Genomic DNA, 22,038 nt, shown 5'->3' with positions numbered 1-22,038 from the left:
CACTGGATATTTCCCAGTGCACGGGTGATTAAAGAAGGGTTCTACCAGGAATCAGAACACAGGGACACTGTTTAGTTTGGACAACTTGAAATTTTTTTAAAAATGGCCCTGCACACATATGCACACACACACATGCACACACGCACACATACAGTGCACAATACATATCCCCAGTTTAAAACCAGCAATTAAACACAACAAAAGCCGGGGTTTCTTATACATAGTGAGTGCTGTATCAGGAAATTTGTGGCTGGGGTGACATTTTGCCTAAGTGTGAGTGTGTGTGCGTGTGTATATGTGTGTCGTTTGCAGGAATTGCTGTATTTGTTGCTGGTTCTGACATCTGTTTGTCTATAGAATTACATATTTGAACCATATGCTACACTAATATGGTGCATATGGTATTAGATCTGCTTTGACTTCAATAACATGTGTTGTTACGCCAGCAAATGAAATTGTGCGGTTGAAGCACTGTTGGGTGGTTGAGTGGAATCGGATCTGACAAAGCTCTCTGTGTGATCCGCTAAGTGATCTTTGTCATCAGATCAAGCAACATCCTGGGTTCCCAAATGATATTTGTATGCACAAGTCACTAGACATCACTGTTTTATCAGAAAAATAAATGAACCAAAATCTAAATCACGTGTTTGTTTGACATGTCACGGTTACCCGAAATACAGGACATTCGCAGAAAACAAGACCGATTTTCAACAAGAGAACAAAAGAGAGTAGATTGACGAGTCACTCACCTTGTTTGTCAAATCGTGAGTGTGGTTATGAAGAGTGATCAGAGATATCAAGTTCCACTGGTACTAGTGAATGGAACCCAAAGAAGACAATTATTTATAGGGGTTGTCATGGAAGTGAGAGTTGGAACTCAGTCTGGCCCACAGAAAGACATGTTGAAACTCTTTGGGAGAACCCACACAGTGATGTCTAATTTTGGTCAATAAGAAAGAGTTACTGGGGTCAATTTGGTAACATTATGCTGGGAAAAAGCACAATTCCCTACAATTGCAGCACAATTATTCACCTATAGAGGGGGCTGTTGGGCATATGAAGAGTCACCTTACATGCAAAGAAGGAATCCTGAAGATAGCCTTTCCAACTGGCCACTTTGTTTTCAAACAATTGCTATCTTTACATTTAATTTTTTACTCCTTTAAAAATTGGGATCCCACAAATTTAAATTTTTGTTTTGGCAAAACTACTACTTTTTTGTAAACAGAGCATCTTTGTGTCACTGGCCTGCTAGTGAGTTTCCCCTACCCATCCCCCGCCCTCTGTCTGAAGTGGACCATGAAGCCCCATGATAGCTTGACTCTCCTGTGGAGCAACAGTTTTTAAGGAGAGGTGTTTGAGTTCAGGCGACTGATCCATCTCTTCCGGGGGTTGGGGAAGGGAAGGGGGGGAGGGGGGCTGTGGGGGTGTTAGGCAGCACACTTCATCCTGCATCTGTTCCAACTATCAGCCGTAGCTGCCCTTCCTACAGGGGAGAATGACCGCGGCATGTGCAGAGACTGCCTTTTGCACAGAATAAAGACGCAGTTATTCACACAGCAGAGTGTACCCCCCTCCAAACCCCCCCCCCCACACACACACACACGCACCACTCCTACCCGCTCCCTCAACATCTGCTGTGGCTTCATCTCACATCACATCTATGCAGTTACAAAAGTTGAACCCCAAAAAAGCGTTGGTTTCTGTATACTAAACATTTGAGTTTTAGATTTAATTATATTTGTTTTACATCTGTATATACTGTAGAATGATTGGAGCTGTCTATCCTATAACAACAACAACAACAACAACAATAATAATAATAACAATAATAATAATAATAATAATAATAATAATAATAAGAATAATAATAATAATAATAATAATAACTAAGCACTTTCTAGTTCCATAATACAGAGATATTTTGCAGGGTTGAACATTGTCATATTTATTAAACTGTTCCAGCTCTTTAGGTCTGGATCTCCTTCAGGTATAAATATTATAAATATTTTAATCCTGTTTGTATAAATGTGATGTTTATTCAGATAGATACTTTTAGTACACCATATTAATTAACACAAGTCAAGTTAAAAAAATTATTTTCTTATTGAACTCAGACACCAACAGTAACGACTATATAAAACATTATCACCGAACATTTACTCATTGATAATAAGTGCCACAATCAGAAGTCTCATTCTCCTCTAATCCAGTTGAATGGAGCCAAATGAAGGTATGCAGGAGTTCTCCGTCACCTTGCCTGACGATAGTAGGGTTATTTAGGCCACAGGAATGATCCAGGTGACTGTGGGTCAAAGGCACTGTGTGGTTTACTATGTAACCAGCTGTATCAATAAACCCAGTGCAGACTTTCACTGTTACGTAATAGGCCGCATGCAGGTAGTATGGCACCCTCTTGTGGCTGCATGTGAACATACGTGGTCCTGTACGTCTGTGTCCCAGATTCTTCATGGCCCTGAACATAAACACACAAGGAAAGAATGCTGTTTCCTTTACATATATTGCACTTTGCTAAAAAAAACAAAAAACAAAAAAAAAACAAAGAAGAAGAAAAGTAATGACTGAGCCATCGTAAACAGCTGAGAAAGGCTGCACAAGGTACTGCACCGGACCTCCGGATCAATACCAGCTTCCTCAGCCCAGAATCGGAGAGCCACACTGAGCCATTTCTAAAGTATCACTCGTTTCATCACAGCCCAGCAGCCAAAGACACAGATGAGCCCAGCCGTCCGGCACTTTGACATCTGCAAAGTGCAATGCCTCACCTCTGTTGAGACCGGGTACAGATATGCCTTTAATGGTCTGCTTTATCGCACTACGTATCAGAAAGCGTACTGTTCCTGCAGCATTGGCCAGCCGTTTTGGTGATTTTTTTTTTGACAGTATGATTAGAGCAAGGTTCCGCTGTGCAGTGATAACAGGCCTCTCCCCGTACAGGGTGCAGTATACAGGAGGTGTGTTTCACTTCTAACGCTTTACCTTGACCAAAGGTCCTATTCCTCAACCCCTTTTTTTATCGGGCGGGACAGTCACACCAGGTCGTAACTCAGCCTCCATCTTGCCCTTGGATCGTGCGACTGTTCAAACAAAGGACATAAATCCTTATCGCTTTGTCCTGGGTACCAAAGGTCCATTTCTTCACACAGTTGATAAAGCCGGATGTGAAAAATTAGTAATGAAGTTGCAGTAAACAGAATTGCAGTGGAGCAGATCTTACTTTCTTTCTGTGGCCTGCATTTTTGCAGTGTGTTGCGCAATACAGATAAGTTCCCTGCATGCAACTGCAATGGTGCTGACATGTTCTGTTCTTGATGTGGTGGTGCAGTGGTGATTCCACAGTTTCAGACTGCAATGTTCTTCCCCAAAATGCATCCTCACTGATCTGTAATGGTGGAAGGTGTTGTTTGTTGCCTGGTGTTAAGCTGTGCAGGAACAGGCTGGCTGAGCACTCCTGCGTTAGACTGTGGAGAGCTAAACAGACATCTTTAGTGAGCATGTGCTCCCCAACAAGCCCCACCCCTCCTCAGGTCCGTCCCTGACCGCTCTGACGGTGCTGCTGGCCTCCACCGAGTCACCCATCACCCCAGTGACATCCAGACCAAGCGCACGGCAGACTCACAGCAGGGGACATGGCTCCGACACCAGCCGGTCACTGATTAACCCTGGGCCAGCATCTTCACGCTCCTTGCTTTCACACTAACGCCGTGTTAAACAGTGACAGTGGTCTCTGAACATTTGTGGACTCCCAGAGCACTGGCAAGGGTCTGAAAGCAGCTGGGCGGCTGAAGTGTGTCACGGGATGGTCCAAGCACACTGTGGCCTTGTGGGTAAAAATAGGCCAGACTATGCCAGTGCATTTGAGCATAGAGTCATGAGTAATGCTGTTAACACCATCCGGCTGATTTTGTTTTGTTTTATTTCTGTTTTTTTGTTTTGTTTTTTGCATAGATCCTCTGACTATGATTTGTTCCAGACTTTTGTCTAGATCTTGACCCAGGACTTCATTCACTCTCCATAATCGTTGGCCTCTCGCCAACTGATAAATGTTGCACAGGGCATTCAAGTTTCCCTTAATGCTCTGTTTAGTCAGATGCATGTTTATCCACCAGTGTTTGCAGACAAATTGGGTGTGACAATACGTCGTCACCATGAGACAAGGGGTGTATCCAAATCCATTATCTAATCTTTACTAGCTTACTTAACTCAGTGCATCAACTGGTTTTGGCAGATGCAAGCAAAATGGTCGCCATGCTGGGGGTTGTCCTGATCTATACACAGGCAAGTGAAAGAAGCCTCTGTTGGCCTCCAGTATGTATCAACCGCTCTCCCCTTTGAAAAACCATACCAATTCCTTGGAAGAAAGATAGGACAACCAGGACAGTCTACTAAGAAGAAAATGTGTGACAAAAAAGGATGTTCATCACAGTCAATTCAACTTTATTTGAAATAAAACTGATATTATTTTTTAATGATATTTAAATATTTATTTGGCAGATTCACTAGGCGGTTTATACCCATTATATATTCCCGACAAGTTGTAATACCAAAGCAAACAGAGAAGCCAATATTTTGCGGGCATTCAAATTTACAAATTTGAATAAATTTGGCTAATATGTGACCAGAGCAAATTGATTCATTTGATGGAATAATCTAAGACTATATAATTGACAAAAAAGAACAGGAATGCTTGCCAGACAGGCAGTTTCTCCTTGCAGCTGTTGTTTCTGGCTTGCTTTTACAGGGGTTAGGCCAGGCCAGGTTAAGCTTTGTAAGTTGATTGTGACAAATCATTTGCGCATGAGCAATGTAAATAAATATCGACTTGCTTAGATTTTGTAAATGTTGGGTAGAAAAGTGTACAGAAAACACTTCAAATTAAATATGTTATTTTACCTGAAATATGCCATCAAAGAAGGGAAAACACAATGCACGCACACACACACACACACACACACACATACACACACAAATGTAAAATACACAGGAGAGACCGCTAAAAAATAAATAATCATTGTTCATGGGGTTAACAATAAAGCTCTCAGCATCAGACCAGCTGCTCAAAGCTGAACAGAACCTGCTGTTGCTGTCAATCTTTCCAAGACCAAAACATCAAGAAAATAACAGGGAGCAAAGTAATATCAGATTAATCTTGGGCCCTGCCAGCCCTTCACTGTTGATATTTTAGAAGTTAAAAAGCAATCTCCTGTGATCATTTTATCAAATGCAATCCTTGAATAAAGGGGGCAGCCCTGGGTATGTGAACATCCGAATAGGGCAACACTTCCACAACAGATGTGAAATAATACATTAAAAATGCTTGCAAATAACATATCTGTGAAGTACAATGCAATGTATCATAAGAGGTTCTACCACAGGTTCTGCCATCAAAAACTTTCATTTTGAAGCTACAATAAGGAGATGTACAATGCCCAATGTACAAATTTTTAAACATTTTACTTGTTGAGAAACTATTTCTAGGGTGAAGAAATATTTACCTAAATAACACTACAATTTTAATTCACCTCTAAAGCTAAGTCCCAGGCCCCAAGTGTAATCTGGACCAATGAGAACAAGAAGGTGGGACTGCAATGATCTGTGTCAGAGAACACACATAAGCTCAAAGGGCAGATGGCAGAATATCATACTAGTAATAAGATGTAGAAGACAGACATTCTGTCTGTTTTGCATCTTGTATTGACCAAAGTTCTTGTGTATTAAATAAATAATGATTTTTTCATAGGGCTAAAAGGGACAGGCAGAAGGTGCCTGTCAAGAAGGATTGTTGTGCCAACCTGGGAAAAATACAAGGAAATTAAATTGCATTTCTAAAAGGCATCCTTAATGCATATATGGCAATGCATATGTTTGGATGAAGGTCTGTAATCACCAATGTATTATGCTGATAATTGATTGCATTAAATAAATTGATTTGTATCTTGTGATCTCAAAGTGCTTCACAGTAAAGGGGAAACACAGCTCAACCACTACTAATTCTGTTTGAAATCATGAAGGTTCCCACATTTACACTAAATCAGCAGTTTATGTAAGAAAGCAGATTTTTAATCAGTATTGACAATACTGGATAAGTATTGCTAATATTGAAATAAACTTCAAATTGTTAGTCAATGAGACATAATTTGCTAATCATGTGTCTCCTCCAAACGTAACACCAAATAGAATTCATAAATTCATATACTTGAATTAAAAGATTAAAAAGTGACCAAAGATCAAACAGTTTTTATGGATAAAATGTAAATCTGTCTATTCTATTTTGCTGATTCTGTTATTATTATTATTATTTATTATTATTATTATTATTATTATTATTATTATTATTATTATTATTATTATTATTAGTCTGTATATTGTTTTTATATGACCATGAAGAGAAGCTTGATGTATATCTATTATATGCTCCCAACATTTTACATTTTAGTTTAAAATTTAAGAATTAAATAAAAAACATTTTAGATTAATAAATTCCTTTTATGGATTACCCAACAACTACTGTAGGTAAAACAGTGATGCAATTCACAAATCAGGCCCGTGGAAGCTGCTCCAGTTTATATTAATGATTCATCAATGCTTTCTAGATCACTAGTAATAAAAACAGACGCACAGGATAAAATCTATGCAATCTTATCTATGGTTGGTGTTACTTGGAAATAAAATGGCTGCAATCGAAAGACAGACAATAAATTAAAAGACAACAAAAAGCCTTCGTTTTAAAAGTGTTTCAACTGAGCACCCCCGTTTAAGTAAGATTGCATACAGACCCTGCATTAATATATTGGCTACGGTAGGATACATTTTGTGTGCATGGTACTTAGGAATGTGGCAGCTAACCAGCCATGCTAGAAATTCTTCAGCTAAGGTCAGATAACACCCAAACTGCGGGCCACCACACGAGCCTATAAGCGTCCCATCAGCATATTGTTTTAACTGAAGAGCAAGTCCAGTCGAGTCCTTTCGAAACTAAAATTTGACTGCTGCGTTATTATTGTATACCGTTCACTTTAAAGGTTATTCAGTGGGGGCCATTTACATTGCTTCTCGGTTACAGGCAAACAAGTGTTACCCACAAATCATCCGTTGCCATGGGAAACCGGTTTCTACCACTCCCTCCTCTCTGTCCTTATCTATACTTTCCCCAGTGCCGCGTGGTGCACAGCAGTTGAGAATCGGTGCAAATATACACCGCCTCGTCATCTAGCTGTAAATTCTACTCGTGCACAGTATGTATTATGTCGACATTCTTTAACTAACGATATGATTTTAGTACTAGTTCTTGAAAGAAACGGAGAGCCAAAGTTAGTTTTTTTTAAAGCGTGTCATAGTTAAGATTTCGCAAGCCTTCGCCTCCCTGGGTTTTCCTTTTCCCTCCCTGCCAAAGGCTGCCAGTCTCGTTCTCGAGCGCTCAAGATAGAAGCCTTCAGTGCGCAGGCGCGTCACCGATTTGGTACCATGCTTGTGTAAGAATGCTCAGGTCATTAATTTTAATACGGCTGCAAAGAGCTGCCAGTGCGAGCGTATGTGAGTGGGGGATGCTGCGCAGCACTTCAATGTTTTTTTTTACAGTGCTGCGCTCGATGTTTATTGGGCCTAAGTGAAAATAACACGTCACCAAATGCAGTTGTTTTGCACTATAATAACCTATTAAATCTCGCATTGTTAAAGTCGAAAACGACGAAGCCACTGTTACTTGAATGAAGCCTCTGGATTACGTTCCCCTAAAAGGTGCATTTCAGCTGCCAATTTAAAACCTATTGTCCTTCCCTTATAAAATAAAATGATTAACAATTTCTGTTTAAAAAGTTAAAAAACAGGAACGTGAAGCGTTTCCAGTTTACTTTTAAGTTTAATTGGCACGAAGCCGCAAATAAACGTGTCATTTTTTTCTTTTTCAAAAAGCCAAAAGCACAAAACGTCTGACGCCTTTTTATGTTAGTAATCGGTGTAGTGGATAAGGTATTGATTACACTTCAATTTATCACCAGACTGAGACGACCAACAGGTGTTCGTCTCATGTGATGGGGGAGGCGCTGTAGTGCGAGGGGGATGGTATCCGTCCATCGTCCTCGATTACACACTTTTTGTTACGAATTATAGGCTATTTTCTACAATCCTATGTGGAACTTGTGTATTTTGCGATTAAATGCGGAGTATTCCGATTATTTTATTGTGTGTACACGAACACTTCTTTTTGTCGATTGTGAGAACGTTGAGGAAGGGATCCAGCGAAAACAGTCGGTCGTGTAGAAGTATTCCCACTCGTATTTTCATCTGATCCGCCTGAAGTTGCATCCCATTTGCTGAGCTAGACCTAACCTGGGTGGAAAGTAAGCGTTCCTGTTTTGCGCCAGTGTCAAACTCGTCAGTACTCGATCTCGCGGTGGATGAGGAACACCTTTTGTTGCCGTTCAAGAGGGCAGGTGGTAATTCCTAGGCAACCAAGCTGGGCTCGGACACCTTAGTTACGGCGAATAAATAACATCACTCGTTTTCTACCATTGTTTGGTCATTTCGCTAACGCCCCTTTTCAAGCATACTTCTCATTTTAAATGTCCAAACTGTATTTTACACACTTTATCTTTTACATAATAGACTATATAAAAACATTTCAAACATCATTAAAACTAAATGGTGAAATATAATTAGCATGAACCTTTCCCAATCATCCATTGCTTTTGTTTTATATACAAAAGATGCAAACTTGGTTATTCACATAGCAGTTGCATCACTTATTCCAGGTTTAGTGATGTTTATCCCTCTATTCGAAGTTGGGTAGACAGTTGTGAAGCGAGGTCTTTTATGCAAGAGACCTGTTCAAACCTGCCCGTACACTCTGCCCGATGAGTCTGCTCCCAAAGTTCCCACAATACCAACTGCATTGACCTCACCCAGTTTTACTTAATGTTAAATGACAAATTAAATTATTTGAGAGAGAGTTGACAGTTGCATACTCACACGGTTACGGTAATTGTTTCATTTGTTTCATCACCAAAGAATAGCTGAATTTTCTCACTGATGTCTCCCCAAAGATATCAGTGAGCAATAACAAATACAGGACTCTTTGCCCAGGTGGACACTGTAGGATTAATTGTAATTTATCTATATGTTTATGCCCCTTGATGCAAGACCACATACTTATTTTTATTAATATTATTTTTATTTATATTTAATGAAGCTGTTAAGGTGAACATGCCAGGAATCAGTTTAGAATAAGTGCCTACCCATCTGGTCCAAGGATAGAACAATGACACAATGCAATATACCCACTTTTAAAGGTAGCAACCAGCCCACAGTTTACAGTCTCCCTGGTGACCAGTGGGCATTGAAAATTTGATGTGCAGCGAGTGTTCAGTCACAAAATGGCTGCCATGCATCACACAGGTGTGGGTGGGGGTTGATTTGAGTTTACTATTTTGATATCATGAGATGAAAAGTGTACTATATCCATTGTTATTGTGGATAAGGTGATCACCACTGGCTTTGAGTGACACCATAATTGACAGGCGGTACAGCAGTCTCCCTTTACAGTGTAGTGCAAGAATATCTGGCAAAACTTGTTGGTTTGTCTTTCTTCTTGGGGGATCACCAGCCCACCACAGCTTTCCTTTCTTCTACACTCTTGTGGCACTTTTGATGGGTTTTCTGGCTAGACTATTCTATTCATGCTAATGCTAATCAACATAACATGGTCATTTTAGAAATATTTATATTTGTACAAATGTAAATATCTGCAATATATGCTTATGTATGTGTATTCATGTTTTAAATCTCTGTATAATGTAGATGTAACTTGTTAGTAGTCTTGAAGACCCTGCTGGTTTGTGTGATCACAGACAGCTTGAGTATGATATTAGTGATAATAATGAGGAGACCTTTGTGTGTGCATCTGTGTGTGTGTGTGTGTGTGTGTGAGAGAGAGAGAGAGAGAGAGAGAGAGAGAGAGAGAGAGAGAGAGAGATAATTTTTATGAAATAAGTTGGTTTTATGTTTACAGTATTTTAGAGAGAACATGAAATTAATAATAACCCTATTAAATGTTTAGGTACACCCTATGAAAACCTATCAAAAACGGTATGTTTTCATCGTAGGCTACTTTATGTTAGCGGCAGTGTAAAGTCTTGGGGTTGGTCACTCTGAGACATGTTTAAACGGCGAAACGAACATAACCGTCGAATATATCTAAATACATATATTTTATCTACAAAGGAGTTTAGTGGCATGGTACCAATGACTTTGGCAAACTTTTTCAAACCCTTCCTCTGTTCTGCTCGATAGAGACCCCCTCCTGTGGAGATGCTTGCAGGCAGAAGTCTAGTGGTAGCAGCCTCAGTAACACGTCCCCTTGGAGACTAGGGAGCAACACGTGATGCGTATACTTATCAGGTTTAGAGAGCAGCGCTTAGAGACGGAGTGAGAGAGAGGAGAGCGAAATAAGTGAGACTTTTTTATACCTCCCTCCGGTCAACTCTATTCTCTCATCTTCCTAGTCCTGGAAGAAAAAGTGAGAAAGGGGTGACAATATAAAGTTGGCGAACTTTGTTCATCCTCAGAAACGCCATTTTGCTTCCTCTCCGGAACAAGTTTGTAGCTTTTTTTTCTTAGTCCATCATCACCATTTACCATCATCCCCATGTCTCGGCGCAAGCAGCCCAACCCCAACAAAGTCAAACGTAAGTACTTGGATCGTTTTCTAAACGCCTCGCTGTTTTCTGTCGACATCTGGTCGGATTTAAGCAATATGTGTACCGGGTAAATGTTTTGTGTCACGAATGTTGAGTAAAGTAGGGTAAGGGATGTGTAGATATTTAGTTTTCGCAACAGGATTGCTTCCTAGTTTTCGCTCATGGACCTGATGCTCATCCATGATTAAAACGTCTGAGCTGTGGAATTTCACTGGGTCTCTTTCTCGTGCTCGTATATTTTTAACTACCTGTGTATGCTAACCGAGAAAATCAGCAAAGGATCGATCGACTTCGAACTTTTTCCAGAGTTTAGTTTGGAAGGATGCGGGCTTGCGCCGAAAGGTACAAAGTTTATTACTTCTGTTGCGCGTAGCATCCACATCTTTAATGTACTTTGGCCAGAGCGTACGGGGTGGCCATGCGTCCTTTTACGTTTTGACCTTGCACAGACATTTACTTGTTTTTTTGTAATAGACTAATATACATATTTACTGTTTGCTTGCATTTTATTCCTTAAAAACTCATCATATGACTGTTCGTCAGTCGGACATGTTTTGGAAAGATATTCTTGAAATGAGCATCGCCGAAAAGGAGGAAGTCACAACTGTCTGAAATTAAAAGTACTTTATTGCGAATTGTGTAGTCTCTGGCGTTGCCATGTGGAAACTGTGATGGTTCGCGTCGAATCAAGGATGCAAACATGCGTCGTCGTTAACTTTTAAGTTAAGAATTGTTTGGTGTTTTACACAAGGAGGGAGCATCACGATAATAGCAACTCAAAGGTCATTTTATCGTCTCGCTACTTCGTATGAGTTATTGGCAGCTTGGTGGGACACTGAAAAGTTTCGCGGCATTGTGAGTGAATTGATGTCTACTTAGTTCATCCAGTATTGCGCTTTACGGTAAGCTTTTAGATTTACTTTGTGCATCTTATTTGTAACCATCTTAACATGTAGTTCAAAAGTTTTTTTAGTCGTGCAGGTATTTTGCTATAACGATAAATCCGCTATTGGTTAATCTTATGGACAGTTTCGATGGATGTAGTTATGTTTGGGCGTGTTGGCAAAAAAAAAAAAAAACCTGCGGTGGTTCCAGCGAGGTTCTATCGTGATCTGGTTTTCGCGTTCCCCTCCGTGGCCACTTGGATAGAGCCATAGAGTGTAGGTCCGGATGAGCAGTTCACATTCCATCACGAAATTCTACACGGGTTTCGAGCCGGCCTACAGAGGCAACACCACACATTCACTGTTTGAAAGCATACAATTTGAAACCACCGAAAGAGTTCGGTTCTGAGGAAGGCGTAAAGATGCCCACAGACCGAAAAGTTATGCTACTTTTAAAAAAATTTAAAATCGTAATCTTGTTTCTTGTCGCATCCATTAAGCAATAGTTCCCTTGTTTTTCATCATTGCTCCACGTGCAAGGAGTTAACCAGTATGACTGACTTTCAAAACCCATGACGGTAATGTAAGAGACTGATGTCAGCGGGGTTCCATCAACCTAAGGGTCTAGATGTGGGCAATTAGCCAAGAAAGTGGGCTGAAGTTGTATCTGGCAAAATGGCAGCATCCAAAACGTGTTCGTATTGTTTTAGTCTTAATTGTGTTTGTAAATTTAAACAAACGTTAGTTAACTACAGAGTACTATCTGTTTATTAAATATGTAAACAATATAAAGGTAAATACAAATCTGTGAGCCAAAACGTCAGTGATTATCGTTATTTATTTATTTATTATTTTTATTGACACACTGTTTTGTATAGGCTAGTAACCTGTTTGAATTTGGTCATGGTTTTGTCTTTGTTGTTTTACGTGTAAATAGGATTTATGGCTGATTGAGTGATCTCAGCGGTGAACAGAGTTCAATCCAGTGGAGTCTGTAAATCTGACTCACCTAGCATAACGTAGGTGTCAGAACCCAGCTGTGTTTTTCATCAGTAATGCAGAATCATCATCTCCTCCATTACATTACATTTATTTAGCAGACGCTTTTATCAAAAGCGATGTACAACAGTGCATATCATGGTCGTGGGGACAACTACAAAACACAGGTTCGATCCATGATTGATTCTCGTCTCCCAGGATTTCTGTCTCTGGAAGCTGACTTGTAGCCTAATTGTTCTTTCCCCAATGTCCATGCTGCCTCGTTTGTTTTCTCTCTGTTTGATTGGACCTCACCAGCCTGCTTCTGCGGTGAATATTTCTTTATCCCCTGGTTATCGAGGGTTAGCCGATGTTGCTGACTTGTTTCTTAAATGTAGTCAAAATGACGCCGTTGACTCGTTTGAAGCTTTTAAGTTTGTCATGCTTTATATGTAAATACTGCAGTTTGTGTTGTACTACAAATGCAGTGTTATACATCAAGATACATTTGTTATTGGGATGTAAATGTGGTCCAAAATCTGCTTTAATCTTGTCCTATGACTAAATGGATTAAAACAGGTGGGTTGGGTGACATTTCATCTTTTTGAAACCAATGTCCAGTTAGTTATCATCAGTCACTTAGATGATGATATTAATGAGGAATCAGTCCAGTGGTCAAGGAGTGACAAGAAAAGACTTCAGTTCTACCTGTATTGTACGACAAAATACATTAGTATTTTAACTGTTGCTGGCTTTGCCAGGTGAAGAATATTAGATTAAATCACTTTTTCTGAAGTGGTAATGAATGGCCATCTTTTTTTGGTGTTACGTGCTGTCATATCTGTCAATGCAGTCAGCTGGATACCAGTGTGTGCATTCAGTATATTAGTTAGTTTTAACTCTATACGGTTATACGGTCACAAGCGTGTTTAATAATTCTGTTGTATTTCTATTTTTCCCATTTTATGTGAGGTCTGCCACCCCTTTTGATTTATCTGTGAATTACAGTTCATAGGCTCCTCTGAATGTTGAATGAAAATTGTATTGTAAGTATTTGTTAGATTGTGAGGGAGTAGCAAGTTTAAAAAAAGTTTTGTTCTTGTTCAGTTTTTAGATATGAGCTGTTTGTCCTGTGCAGTTGTCCTTGGCCTTTAGTAACCACCCAGTTTTCTGAGCACTGAGCATCTCTGAATGGTGGTCTGTTACAGAGCAGACTAAATCAAGCAATTTTCACTATTTTAGCTTGGTGGATGTCTATTGTAGTATGGAATGGGTGAAGATTTTATTTATTTAAATTTAAGTCTATTTTGTTATTTCACTCCAAGAGAAGTTGGAAGTTCCTGTTTTTTAAGTGATCATTTTGATGAAGCTTGCACTAAAGTTGGGAGCCTTTTCAGAAACTCAGAAAGTTTTAAGGAAGTTTCCATTTGCTTCACTGGTGGATGTGGGGGGGCGTGTAAGATGGAGAAAGTTTTCTCTGTGGCTTTCTGTGACTGCTGCTAGGGCTGTTCTTTCACATTTTGCGTACCTTCCGTCCCAGTCAAAATTATGGGTACATTGATGGACCAGCCGAAGAGGAGAGTTCTCCAGAACTGGCGCTGAGTCTGGGGTAGCCGATCACCCTGCAGATCTACCTCTGAATCCTGAAACCTTTCCTCCACGTTTTCCCCCCTCTTGAAAAGGCAGTGCTCACAAAAGAAGTAGGTGATGGGTGGAGATTTGTTTGTTCAGTGCGATTCAGACACGTGAAGCCAGGAGCACCGGGAAAAGTCAGACACAGGCAGCCTGAATGGTCCAGCAGGGATTGAGGTATAATCTGCCCTGCTCTCAATGGAGGGGGTCGTCAGAGGAATGGGAGAGGTCATTGTACGCCATTGTAAGAGGCCACATGGGATCAGCCAAACAGGCATGAACACATGGTATTTTGTGTGTGTCTCACAAATTCACCCCCCTCCCCTTTACTTTTATTGACATTTGTTGCTCCTGTCAACATAAGTGATGAACTTCCTATGTAACTTTTTCAGTGTGAAGGTGGGTCAAATTATATGTGTTTATTTATATTCACAATGATTAGATGTATGCTTTGTCTGAGAGGAGGCATCCTTTGTTAGCTTGTGATGCTTAAATGAATCCACACCACCGAAGCCTTGTCGGCAGTTCTTCTCCAGAGTGGCGGTAATGATGTGTCCCTCATTCCTTCAGTCTCTGCTGCAGAGGTCTGGACATGAGCAGTTCATTTGAACACACCCTGCCCCCAACGGCTTTTCTGTCAATTAAACAGTTCAGTAATTTAACCCACATGGGAGGGGAAACTACCTGGCCACCATTTACGGTTGTCACAATGCACACAACGTCCCAGATTTATTTTTTACTTTTATTTTATAAAATGTTTTCCTTTCTAGGGCTAATAATAAGAAAAGCCCTCTATGGCATTTAAGAAGAAGCAAGAAATGTCTCTGAAATGAAAATATTTCCCTGCAACAGTAGAGAAGTAAAAGATATAAGTTAACTGATGCACCCATCCCAAAACGACCCATTTCTCACCCCTTGTGATGGAGTTTGACTCACCCAAGGGTACACATGGGCTCCCTGTGTGGCTCACCAGGCTATTTTTAACCAGTCTATTTTAGATAAGGTTATGTTCCATCCTGGGACAGGGTGCTGATGGGCAGTCTGGACGGCTGAGCCAAAGGAGTAATGAGGTACAGTACCTGCCTCTTGAACAGGAAGAGGAAGTGGGGGGGGGGGGGGGGGGGCAGGAGCAGGATAGCTGTGCTCTCCACATTCCAGGGCCCTTTGATCACAAGAAGTGATCACATGGATGTGGAAATACTTGGCCAATTACTTCTGTACAGCATACACCTGCTCAATGCTGCTGAATAAATTTTTTGTGGTAAGGCAGAACATTTGTATAAGGATGTATTTCTAATTTATACACTTTTTACAATTCACCCAGGATTTTAAGAGGTTGTATGGAAATCTTGTTAGGGCTATAGAGTTAAGATATTAGGAGTTTCATCAGTATAAATAAATGAGTAGAACTACAAAATGTCCTTTCAGTACTGATAAGGAATATTGTCATGGAATTTTAGAATCCATGTTGAGTAGGGTAATTGTACATTAAAAATGGTTCCCCCTCCACTTTTACAAATTGAACTATATTTGACAGTCTTTTATATATAATAAAGTTAAGAGGGGTAGTTTTTAATGGTTTGAATGTGAACTATCCATATAGAGCCATCTCGTCTCTCTTCCCCAGTGGAATGCAGCACGTAGACGACCTGCCCCAAAACGTCTGGCAGCTTCCTCCTGGGCCCCATGTAAATATAGAGGGAGGGAAGCGGTTATATTTGTGTGGGGAGAGAAAACACCTTTGTGTAGTTTGTCTTTGGGGCAGTGCAGGTTCATCCCAGCTGATTGGATACACATCCTGCACAAAGCCGCAGTGCCGAGAGGACCAAAAACCCGCGGACATCATTTTGTGGTCCTGCGCACTATAGACGTATGCAGAAGAGGTTTTGGCTTGATGTTTAATCTGAATGGTGTCGCTCAGGAAAGGTAGTTGTCGTAAAGCTCAGACGCACAAGTTAACATGGGATTCTAAATAAATAATTAATTAAGCTTTTCCCAGAATGAAAGGCACGTGGGTGACAAAAGAAGGGCAAAAGTTCTCACACAGCTACTACACGAGTGCTAAATTGTGGACTGTTACAGATTTTCTGAATGCGGAATCATAGCATTATTTATAAACAGCGATGTTTGCCAGTAGGAAAGGTGTCTAGTCATGTATGAGGTCTGACAACAGAGAAACAGATTACTTCATCCCTCATTACTGCACATGACATTATCTGGGTGTGGGGGATGTTCCACATTACAGCTTCAGTTGTACAAAGCCAACTATCAAAATCATTTTCATCGTTAAAGCAAAAGGCTAGAGCAGCTCGGTTAGGGACTCAGTCTTCAGCCTTAGTTTGGAACTGAAACTTTTCGACCTTAGAAAGCCTGCAGTAGGCACCGCTCATTGCTACTCTTATTTTCTTAAGTGCTGGAGGGGGCAGGTAAATATCCACACGCCACGTGATCTCTCCGCATAGCGATGTTTTGCACACCGTGAGACCGTGTTTTGGAGCGTTTCGTGGGACCGGGAGGATCAGTAATGTGTATAATAAGGCAATCGCTCGGTCTGTGGCTTTCTCACCTTGGGAACAGGATATTCTTAGGAGTGCCATGTCTGTCCTCATGTGACATCATGTGCATGAGGGGAGCTGGTATATAAAGCGTGTGCTGCGCTCTCCTTCGGCCTTGAAGTGGCAATCTGTCAGTAGCGGTGCTGATAGTGTGAATAAACTGTCCTCCCGTTCTTGTTTGATTTTGCAGAAATATTACAATGTCTGTCACAGCCTATGCCCTGTGTTTTTTTTTGTTGTTTTTTTTTAATTAATTTGTTTTTTCTTTTACTCGTGCACACAAAGGCAAGAAAATATTGTGCCCTGGGCGCGTTGTGCTCACGTCACGCATGTTTTCGGTTTTCTCCTTGTGCTAATTTCAGGCACACCGTAACAGGATTCTGCTTCATGCTGAGCATTTGAAATTTTACTTATGTCATTTGAGCGTTAAAGATGCAATTGTATGTGTATTTACTATTATTATTATTATTATTATTATTAGTATTAGTATTATTATTCTTTTGAAGAAGCCTATTTTTATTGCTGTTAGGGTCATGCATTAATTAGACATGCCTTATGGAATGACTATTAGCACAGACAATTGTGGCGTTTTCCTGCGGCTGTGTCTTCTGAACGTGGACGCGCCCAGAACAGTTGAACTCAATGTGAGACCGTGAAGCTTCAACATCAGTGTGTGAGCGGCTAGGATACGGTCCTCATTCTCAGTGAACGGCATTGATGGCCCATCCGTCCTTCTGATTAGCACGTGGTCGAACTGTGAAGCCACAACTAATGCATTGATTTGTGCAGCGAGGCAAGATGAAGTGTCTGTTCATTGGGCCTAAGGAGGGGAGTGTATCTGTTTGTTCCCTCAACATGGGTCACTATATTCCTGCTGGGTCCTTCGTAACGCTGTGGAATAAGCAACTGAATGCCTCAAATATGCAATCCTGTCAAAAAAAAAAGGGCGAGGTACAAATTTGGTGAGTGAGTATAGCAAGGCGGGCGATTCTGGTGATGTTGGGATGGGCCTCTGTTCTGTTTCCCACGTGAGCACTGGTAGCAGTGAGGATAATGGGCCTGAAACCTTGTTACAACCTTGTCAGGAGTCTCCTAGGTCACTTCTTCCAAACAGAAAGTAAAATGAGGCAGCCATTTTACTGGTGAATGCCTGATATCTGTGGTTTTCTGGGGTCGTGGAACTACCACCGGTGACTGCAACCGTCCTTTGAAAGTTGTGTAAGTTTAGTGTGGGCATATTTTAGCGACCTGCCTGTCGTAGCCCATATGGCAGTGCGGTGTGGTACGGTGCACTATGGAGCCCAGTACTGACACAGTGTGCCCTGCCTCCTCCCACAGCTGAGAGTGGCAAATAAAGCAGGTACTTACTGTGGGTTCAAAGTCTGCTGCAGGGCTGTGTCACTGATGTGAAAGAATGCGCCAAGGAAGAAGAGGGGGAGGGAAGAAAGAGGGAGAGGAGAGGGAGGGAGGCGGAGAAAGAGAAGAAAATGGTGGCTGCAGCAGCCGCACCTGGGGCCATGCGTGAAGGAGGAGGAGGAGGAGAGGGATATGGAGGACAGGAAGTGAAACAGTCTGTGCCGGCAGGGCAGAGCGATGGAGGAAGTGTTCAGACAATGGTGTGAAGCAATCGCTCTCTCTCTCTCTCTCTCTCGCTGTCTCTCTCGCTCTCTGTCTCTGTCTCTCTCTCAAGCTACTTTTTTTTTTGTTTCCATCCTGGTCAAACATGGTCCATCAACTCTAGTAGTGGAGGAGGATTGAGTGTTTGGTTGTGGGCCCCCACGCCCAACACCCACCACCCCCTCAGGGGCTGCCGCAAAGCTGTCAATCTTGAGAATCACCCTGACCCCTCCCGTCACCACGGCTACTCCCTCCTCCCACCCCCCCTTACCTCACAGTCTGAGGCTGTGTTTGCCTCTCCTGTGCAGAGCGCTGCCTGCATGTACAGTCAGAGTGGAAACAAAAGGTTAACAGGCAGAGGAGATAGAGCGATGGAGATGTGTGAGAGAGAGAGAGAAAGAGAGCAGTAGGCGGAGAGGATGATGAGTGCCTACAACAAGAATGGCTGCCTCGTTCTTTCTTGCTCTCTCTCTCTCTCTCTTTCTCTCTCCCTCTCTCTCTCTGCAGCCCCCACCCCTCTGTCCCTCCCTCCCTCCCTGGCTCTGTTGCTGACTAAACAGTTTTGTCAGCTGGCAGTTGTTCAGTGGATTTGCGATAGCTTCTAGAGGCTGGGGGAGGGGTGGTACTCGTAGACAGCACTTGTTGCTCAGTGGAGTTGAGAGAGAGAGAGAGAGAGAGAGGGAGGGAGGGCGGGAGAGAGAGAGAGAGAGAGGAGGGTGAAAAAAAGGAGCGCCCGGCAACAGCATCGTCCAACCTGTTTCTCTGGAAGCGGCAGCCCCTTTTGTAAACCTTCCCAGGCGCAGGGCGCCTCGGGCCCGTGTGGAACTATGCAGCATGCAGCGGCATTTTAGAGAGCTGCCACGGTGAAGCTGCATTTGGGTGATTAGCCTCTTACTTTAACATACACAAATTATTATTTTTTTAAATCTAACTTATGGTCCAGATTCAGGGGAGCGACTTTGTTCCTCTGCATTCACTAATCTTTCTATCAGATGCTAGCTGCTTTTGTTTGCCTGGGTGGTGCTGTCTCTCTCCTGTGGGTGGATATCGAGAGTGGATGTACGGTAGTTTACCTGTGCAGTGCATGCTGGGAGGAGACTTGGTCAGGTGATGCATATGCTTGAGTGCAGGGCACTCCGTAGCAGAGCCAGTGAGCCGTCTGCAGGCAGGGACCACGCCGCAGAACAGAGTGTCCAGCAAATGGCACAAAGCAGAGTGCATGCTGGGATATTTTTGTTCTTCTTCCTGAAATGAATTGCGAATTGTTTCTTTCATTAGTGGGGATAAAAGTGTATTCTTTTTGTCCACTTCAAATGCAGATTTCTGGTGGCTGGCTCGGCATTGAATATCTTTTGTTGCACATTCTGGAAAATCTTCCCTTCTGATATTATTGGGAGGGTGAGGAGACGAAAGGTTTGTTGGTTATGTGTGCCAATGAGCTGATGTATAAACTAAATTTGGCATCATGAATGAGAGAGGTCTAGTTTAAACTCTTTTAAAGCTTTGTGTTTTTGAACAATCTTCTGTTTTCTGCTGTCCTTGAAAGTCATCCAGGGCTAAAAGAAATATTTTATCACTACTTGATTTCTTTTTTACTCAATTACGTGAGTCTAAAAGGAGACTGACTTAACATTAAAGGGAGTACCAAAATAGTATTTGGTTGGATGTACTAAGTATGGACTTACAAAGCTGAGCATAACATATTTTCTATGGCCAAATGACTACTTTCCCTGGGTTATTATTTTTTCAGACACCAAGTGTATGTTCTTTTGAAACTTATACGGAACAAAGTTATTTTTCTTTCTTTAATTGTAAGGTAGACTCTACTGAGAATAATTCTTTTGTCCACTGAGTAACCCTGGGTGTCCTGTAAGGCGTTTAGTGCTTACATCTGTTGCCAATATGGCGATCCTTCCCGTGAAGGGGGGGGTCGACTGGAGTCTGTGAATGGGATTGGGTGGCAGCCACAAACTTGGACAGGGACTCGCCGGGGATCACATAGAGGCATATCTGACACTGCAGCTTCACCGGCGCTAACAGCCAACCGCAGAGTTTCACTTCTCTAACTGTCGCGCTCTGTCCTCAGAGGGATGAACTGGTCCTCCTCAGCACTCTGAATGCGATCTGCAATGGAAACCACATGCTTTTTTTTTTCTTCATGGATTCTGTTTCCCCACACGACGTAGATATGTGTTGTCTTGCCCCAAAAGTTTTACGCTGTGTGGGCTTTGAGTGAAATGGCCACGTGGATTCGAGGAGACTCCACACTCTAGATGCTGAAGAGGACCGGCTGTGGTTGAAGGCTTAGCGCTCTTCATTTTTACAGGCGTGAATGAAAATCCTCCCCCCTCTGCAGCAAGGGCTTCCCACCTGTTGGGCGGACCCCCCCTGCCCTCGTCCTGTTAGAATGGGCTGTAAAGTCTTCACACACGTACACACCTCTCATGCCCCCCTGCTGCCCTGCTGAAAAGGTACCATTGTTTGGTCTGCAAACAAAGGCCACACCTTGTCTCCAAGGAGACCAGAGTCTTTGCACTTGTCTTGTTGAACGTTGCTGCTCCTTGTGCCTGAAAAGAGTTGGCTACAAACATGCATGTGCGCACACACACAACCCAGAAACGCACACAAAGAAACACACACACACGCAAAACACAGAAGCACAGATACACATATGCACGCACGTACACAGACACATTCACGGACCAGATTACCCATCTTCTAGCATCTTCCTGGGGGGAGGGGAGCACTGGTGGGTGTGGTACAGGGACAGAGAAGGCACAATGTGTCAGAGAATGTGGGTGGGGGGGGGGGGGGGTCATGAAAGCGGGTGGGGTGTCTGCGGATTCTCTTGGGGGGTGACGCCATGCATGACCTAGGGGGACTTTTAAATTGCACAGTAGTCTGGAATATTGTTCACTTCAGGAATTTTAAATTGTGAAACGCTGTAGGAGGAAGTAGATGGAGACAGGAAGTACCACCTTGGAGATTAAGAGGTGTCAGATTGGTTTAGTGTTTTATTGAGGAAAGCGGTGTTATTTGAAACAAACCAAAAGTTTTATCTGATTATACCCTATTACTGGCATAACAGGTGGTACAGGATATATCATCTTTAAAATATTAATACCATATTTGAAATTATTTGATCACAAATGTGGCTAAATTAACAACAAAATTCACACCCAGGACTATAATGAATGTTATATCAAATAGTCCTCGACAGTCCTGGGTGTGAACATTGTTATTAATTAATCCATATTTGCTTTTAGGAACTTCAGGCGCTGGATGTTCTCCAAGACCCGAGCGGATATTTTGGGTCGATAATAAGCTGCATATGTATGGCCTGTCCTACTTTTAGACTACGGGCATGCTCCTTTATTAATGTCTGTCATTAGACATATGACTCACACGGACCCTGAATGAGCTACGGGGCGCAAGGTGTCATTAGGGTCACATGATGATCGATGAAGCCAGCAAGTCCCTCCCACCCCATCATCAGGGCACTGCCCAAATGCCAGCAGTGCTGACTCGCGGCCTGTCGTCACGCGGGGCGAGGCCGCTATACGGAAACTCCCCGAGGTTTTCAGCTTTGGAGCAGAGAAGGGCGGGAGAGCAGGGCCGACCTCGTGCTGCAAAATCCCGGCTCCCGGCAGGGATTAA

At 42.2% G+C, this 22,038-nt stretch overlaps 1 protein-coding gene across 4 annotated transcripts in view; it reads left to right on the top strand.

Annotated features, from left to right (window-relative positions):
* Positions 1-10,387: 10,387 nt before the first annotated feature.
* The window catches only part of LOC118233845 (ras-responsive element-binding protein 1-like), a 58,274-nt gene continuing 46,623 nt past the window's right edge, over positions 10,388-22,038 (top strand). Inside the window, exon 1 of one of the 4 annotated variants that reach the window (XM_035429861.1) lies at positions 10,388-10,703. In XM_035429861.1, the coding sequence (XP_035285752.1) occupies positions 10,664-10,703 (40 nt within the window). In that variant the 5' untranslated portion in view covers positions 10,388-10,663. Of the gene's footprint in view, positions 10,704-10,829; positions 11,058-11,107; positions 11,618-22,038 lie in introns of those variants that run through there. The other 3 variants (XM_035429859.1, XM_035429860.1, XM_035429862.1) reach the window with 3 other exon arrangements.

Source organism: Anguilla anguilla, chromosome 8 (assembly GCF_013347855.1).
Source record: "Anguilla anguilla isolate fAngAng1 chromosome 8, fAngAng1.pri, whole genome shotgun sequence".
NCBI lineage: Eukaryota > Metazoa > Chordata > Actinopteri > Anguilliformes > Anguillidae > Anguilla > Anguilla anguilla.
The sequence above is the reverse complement of the archived record's forward strand: the minus strand, read 5'-3'. Positions and strand labels throughout refer to the sequence as shown.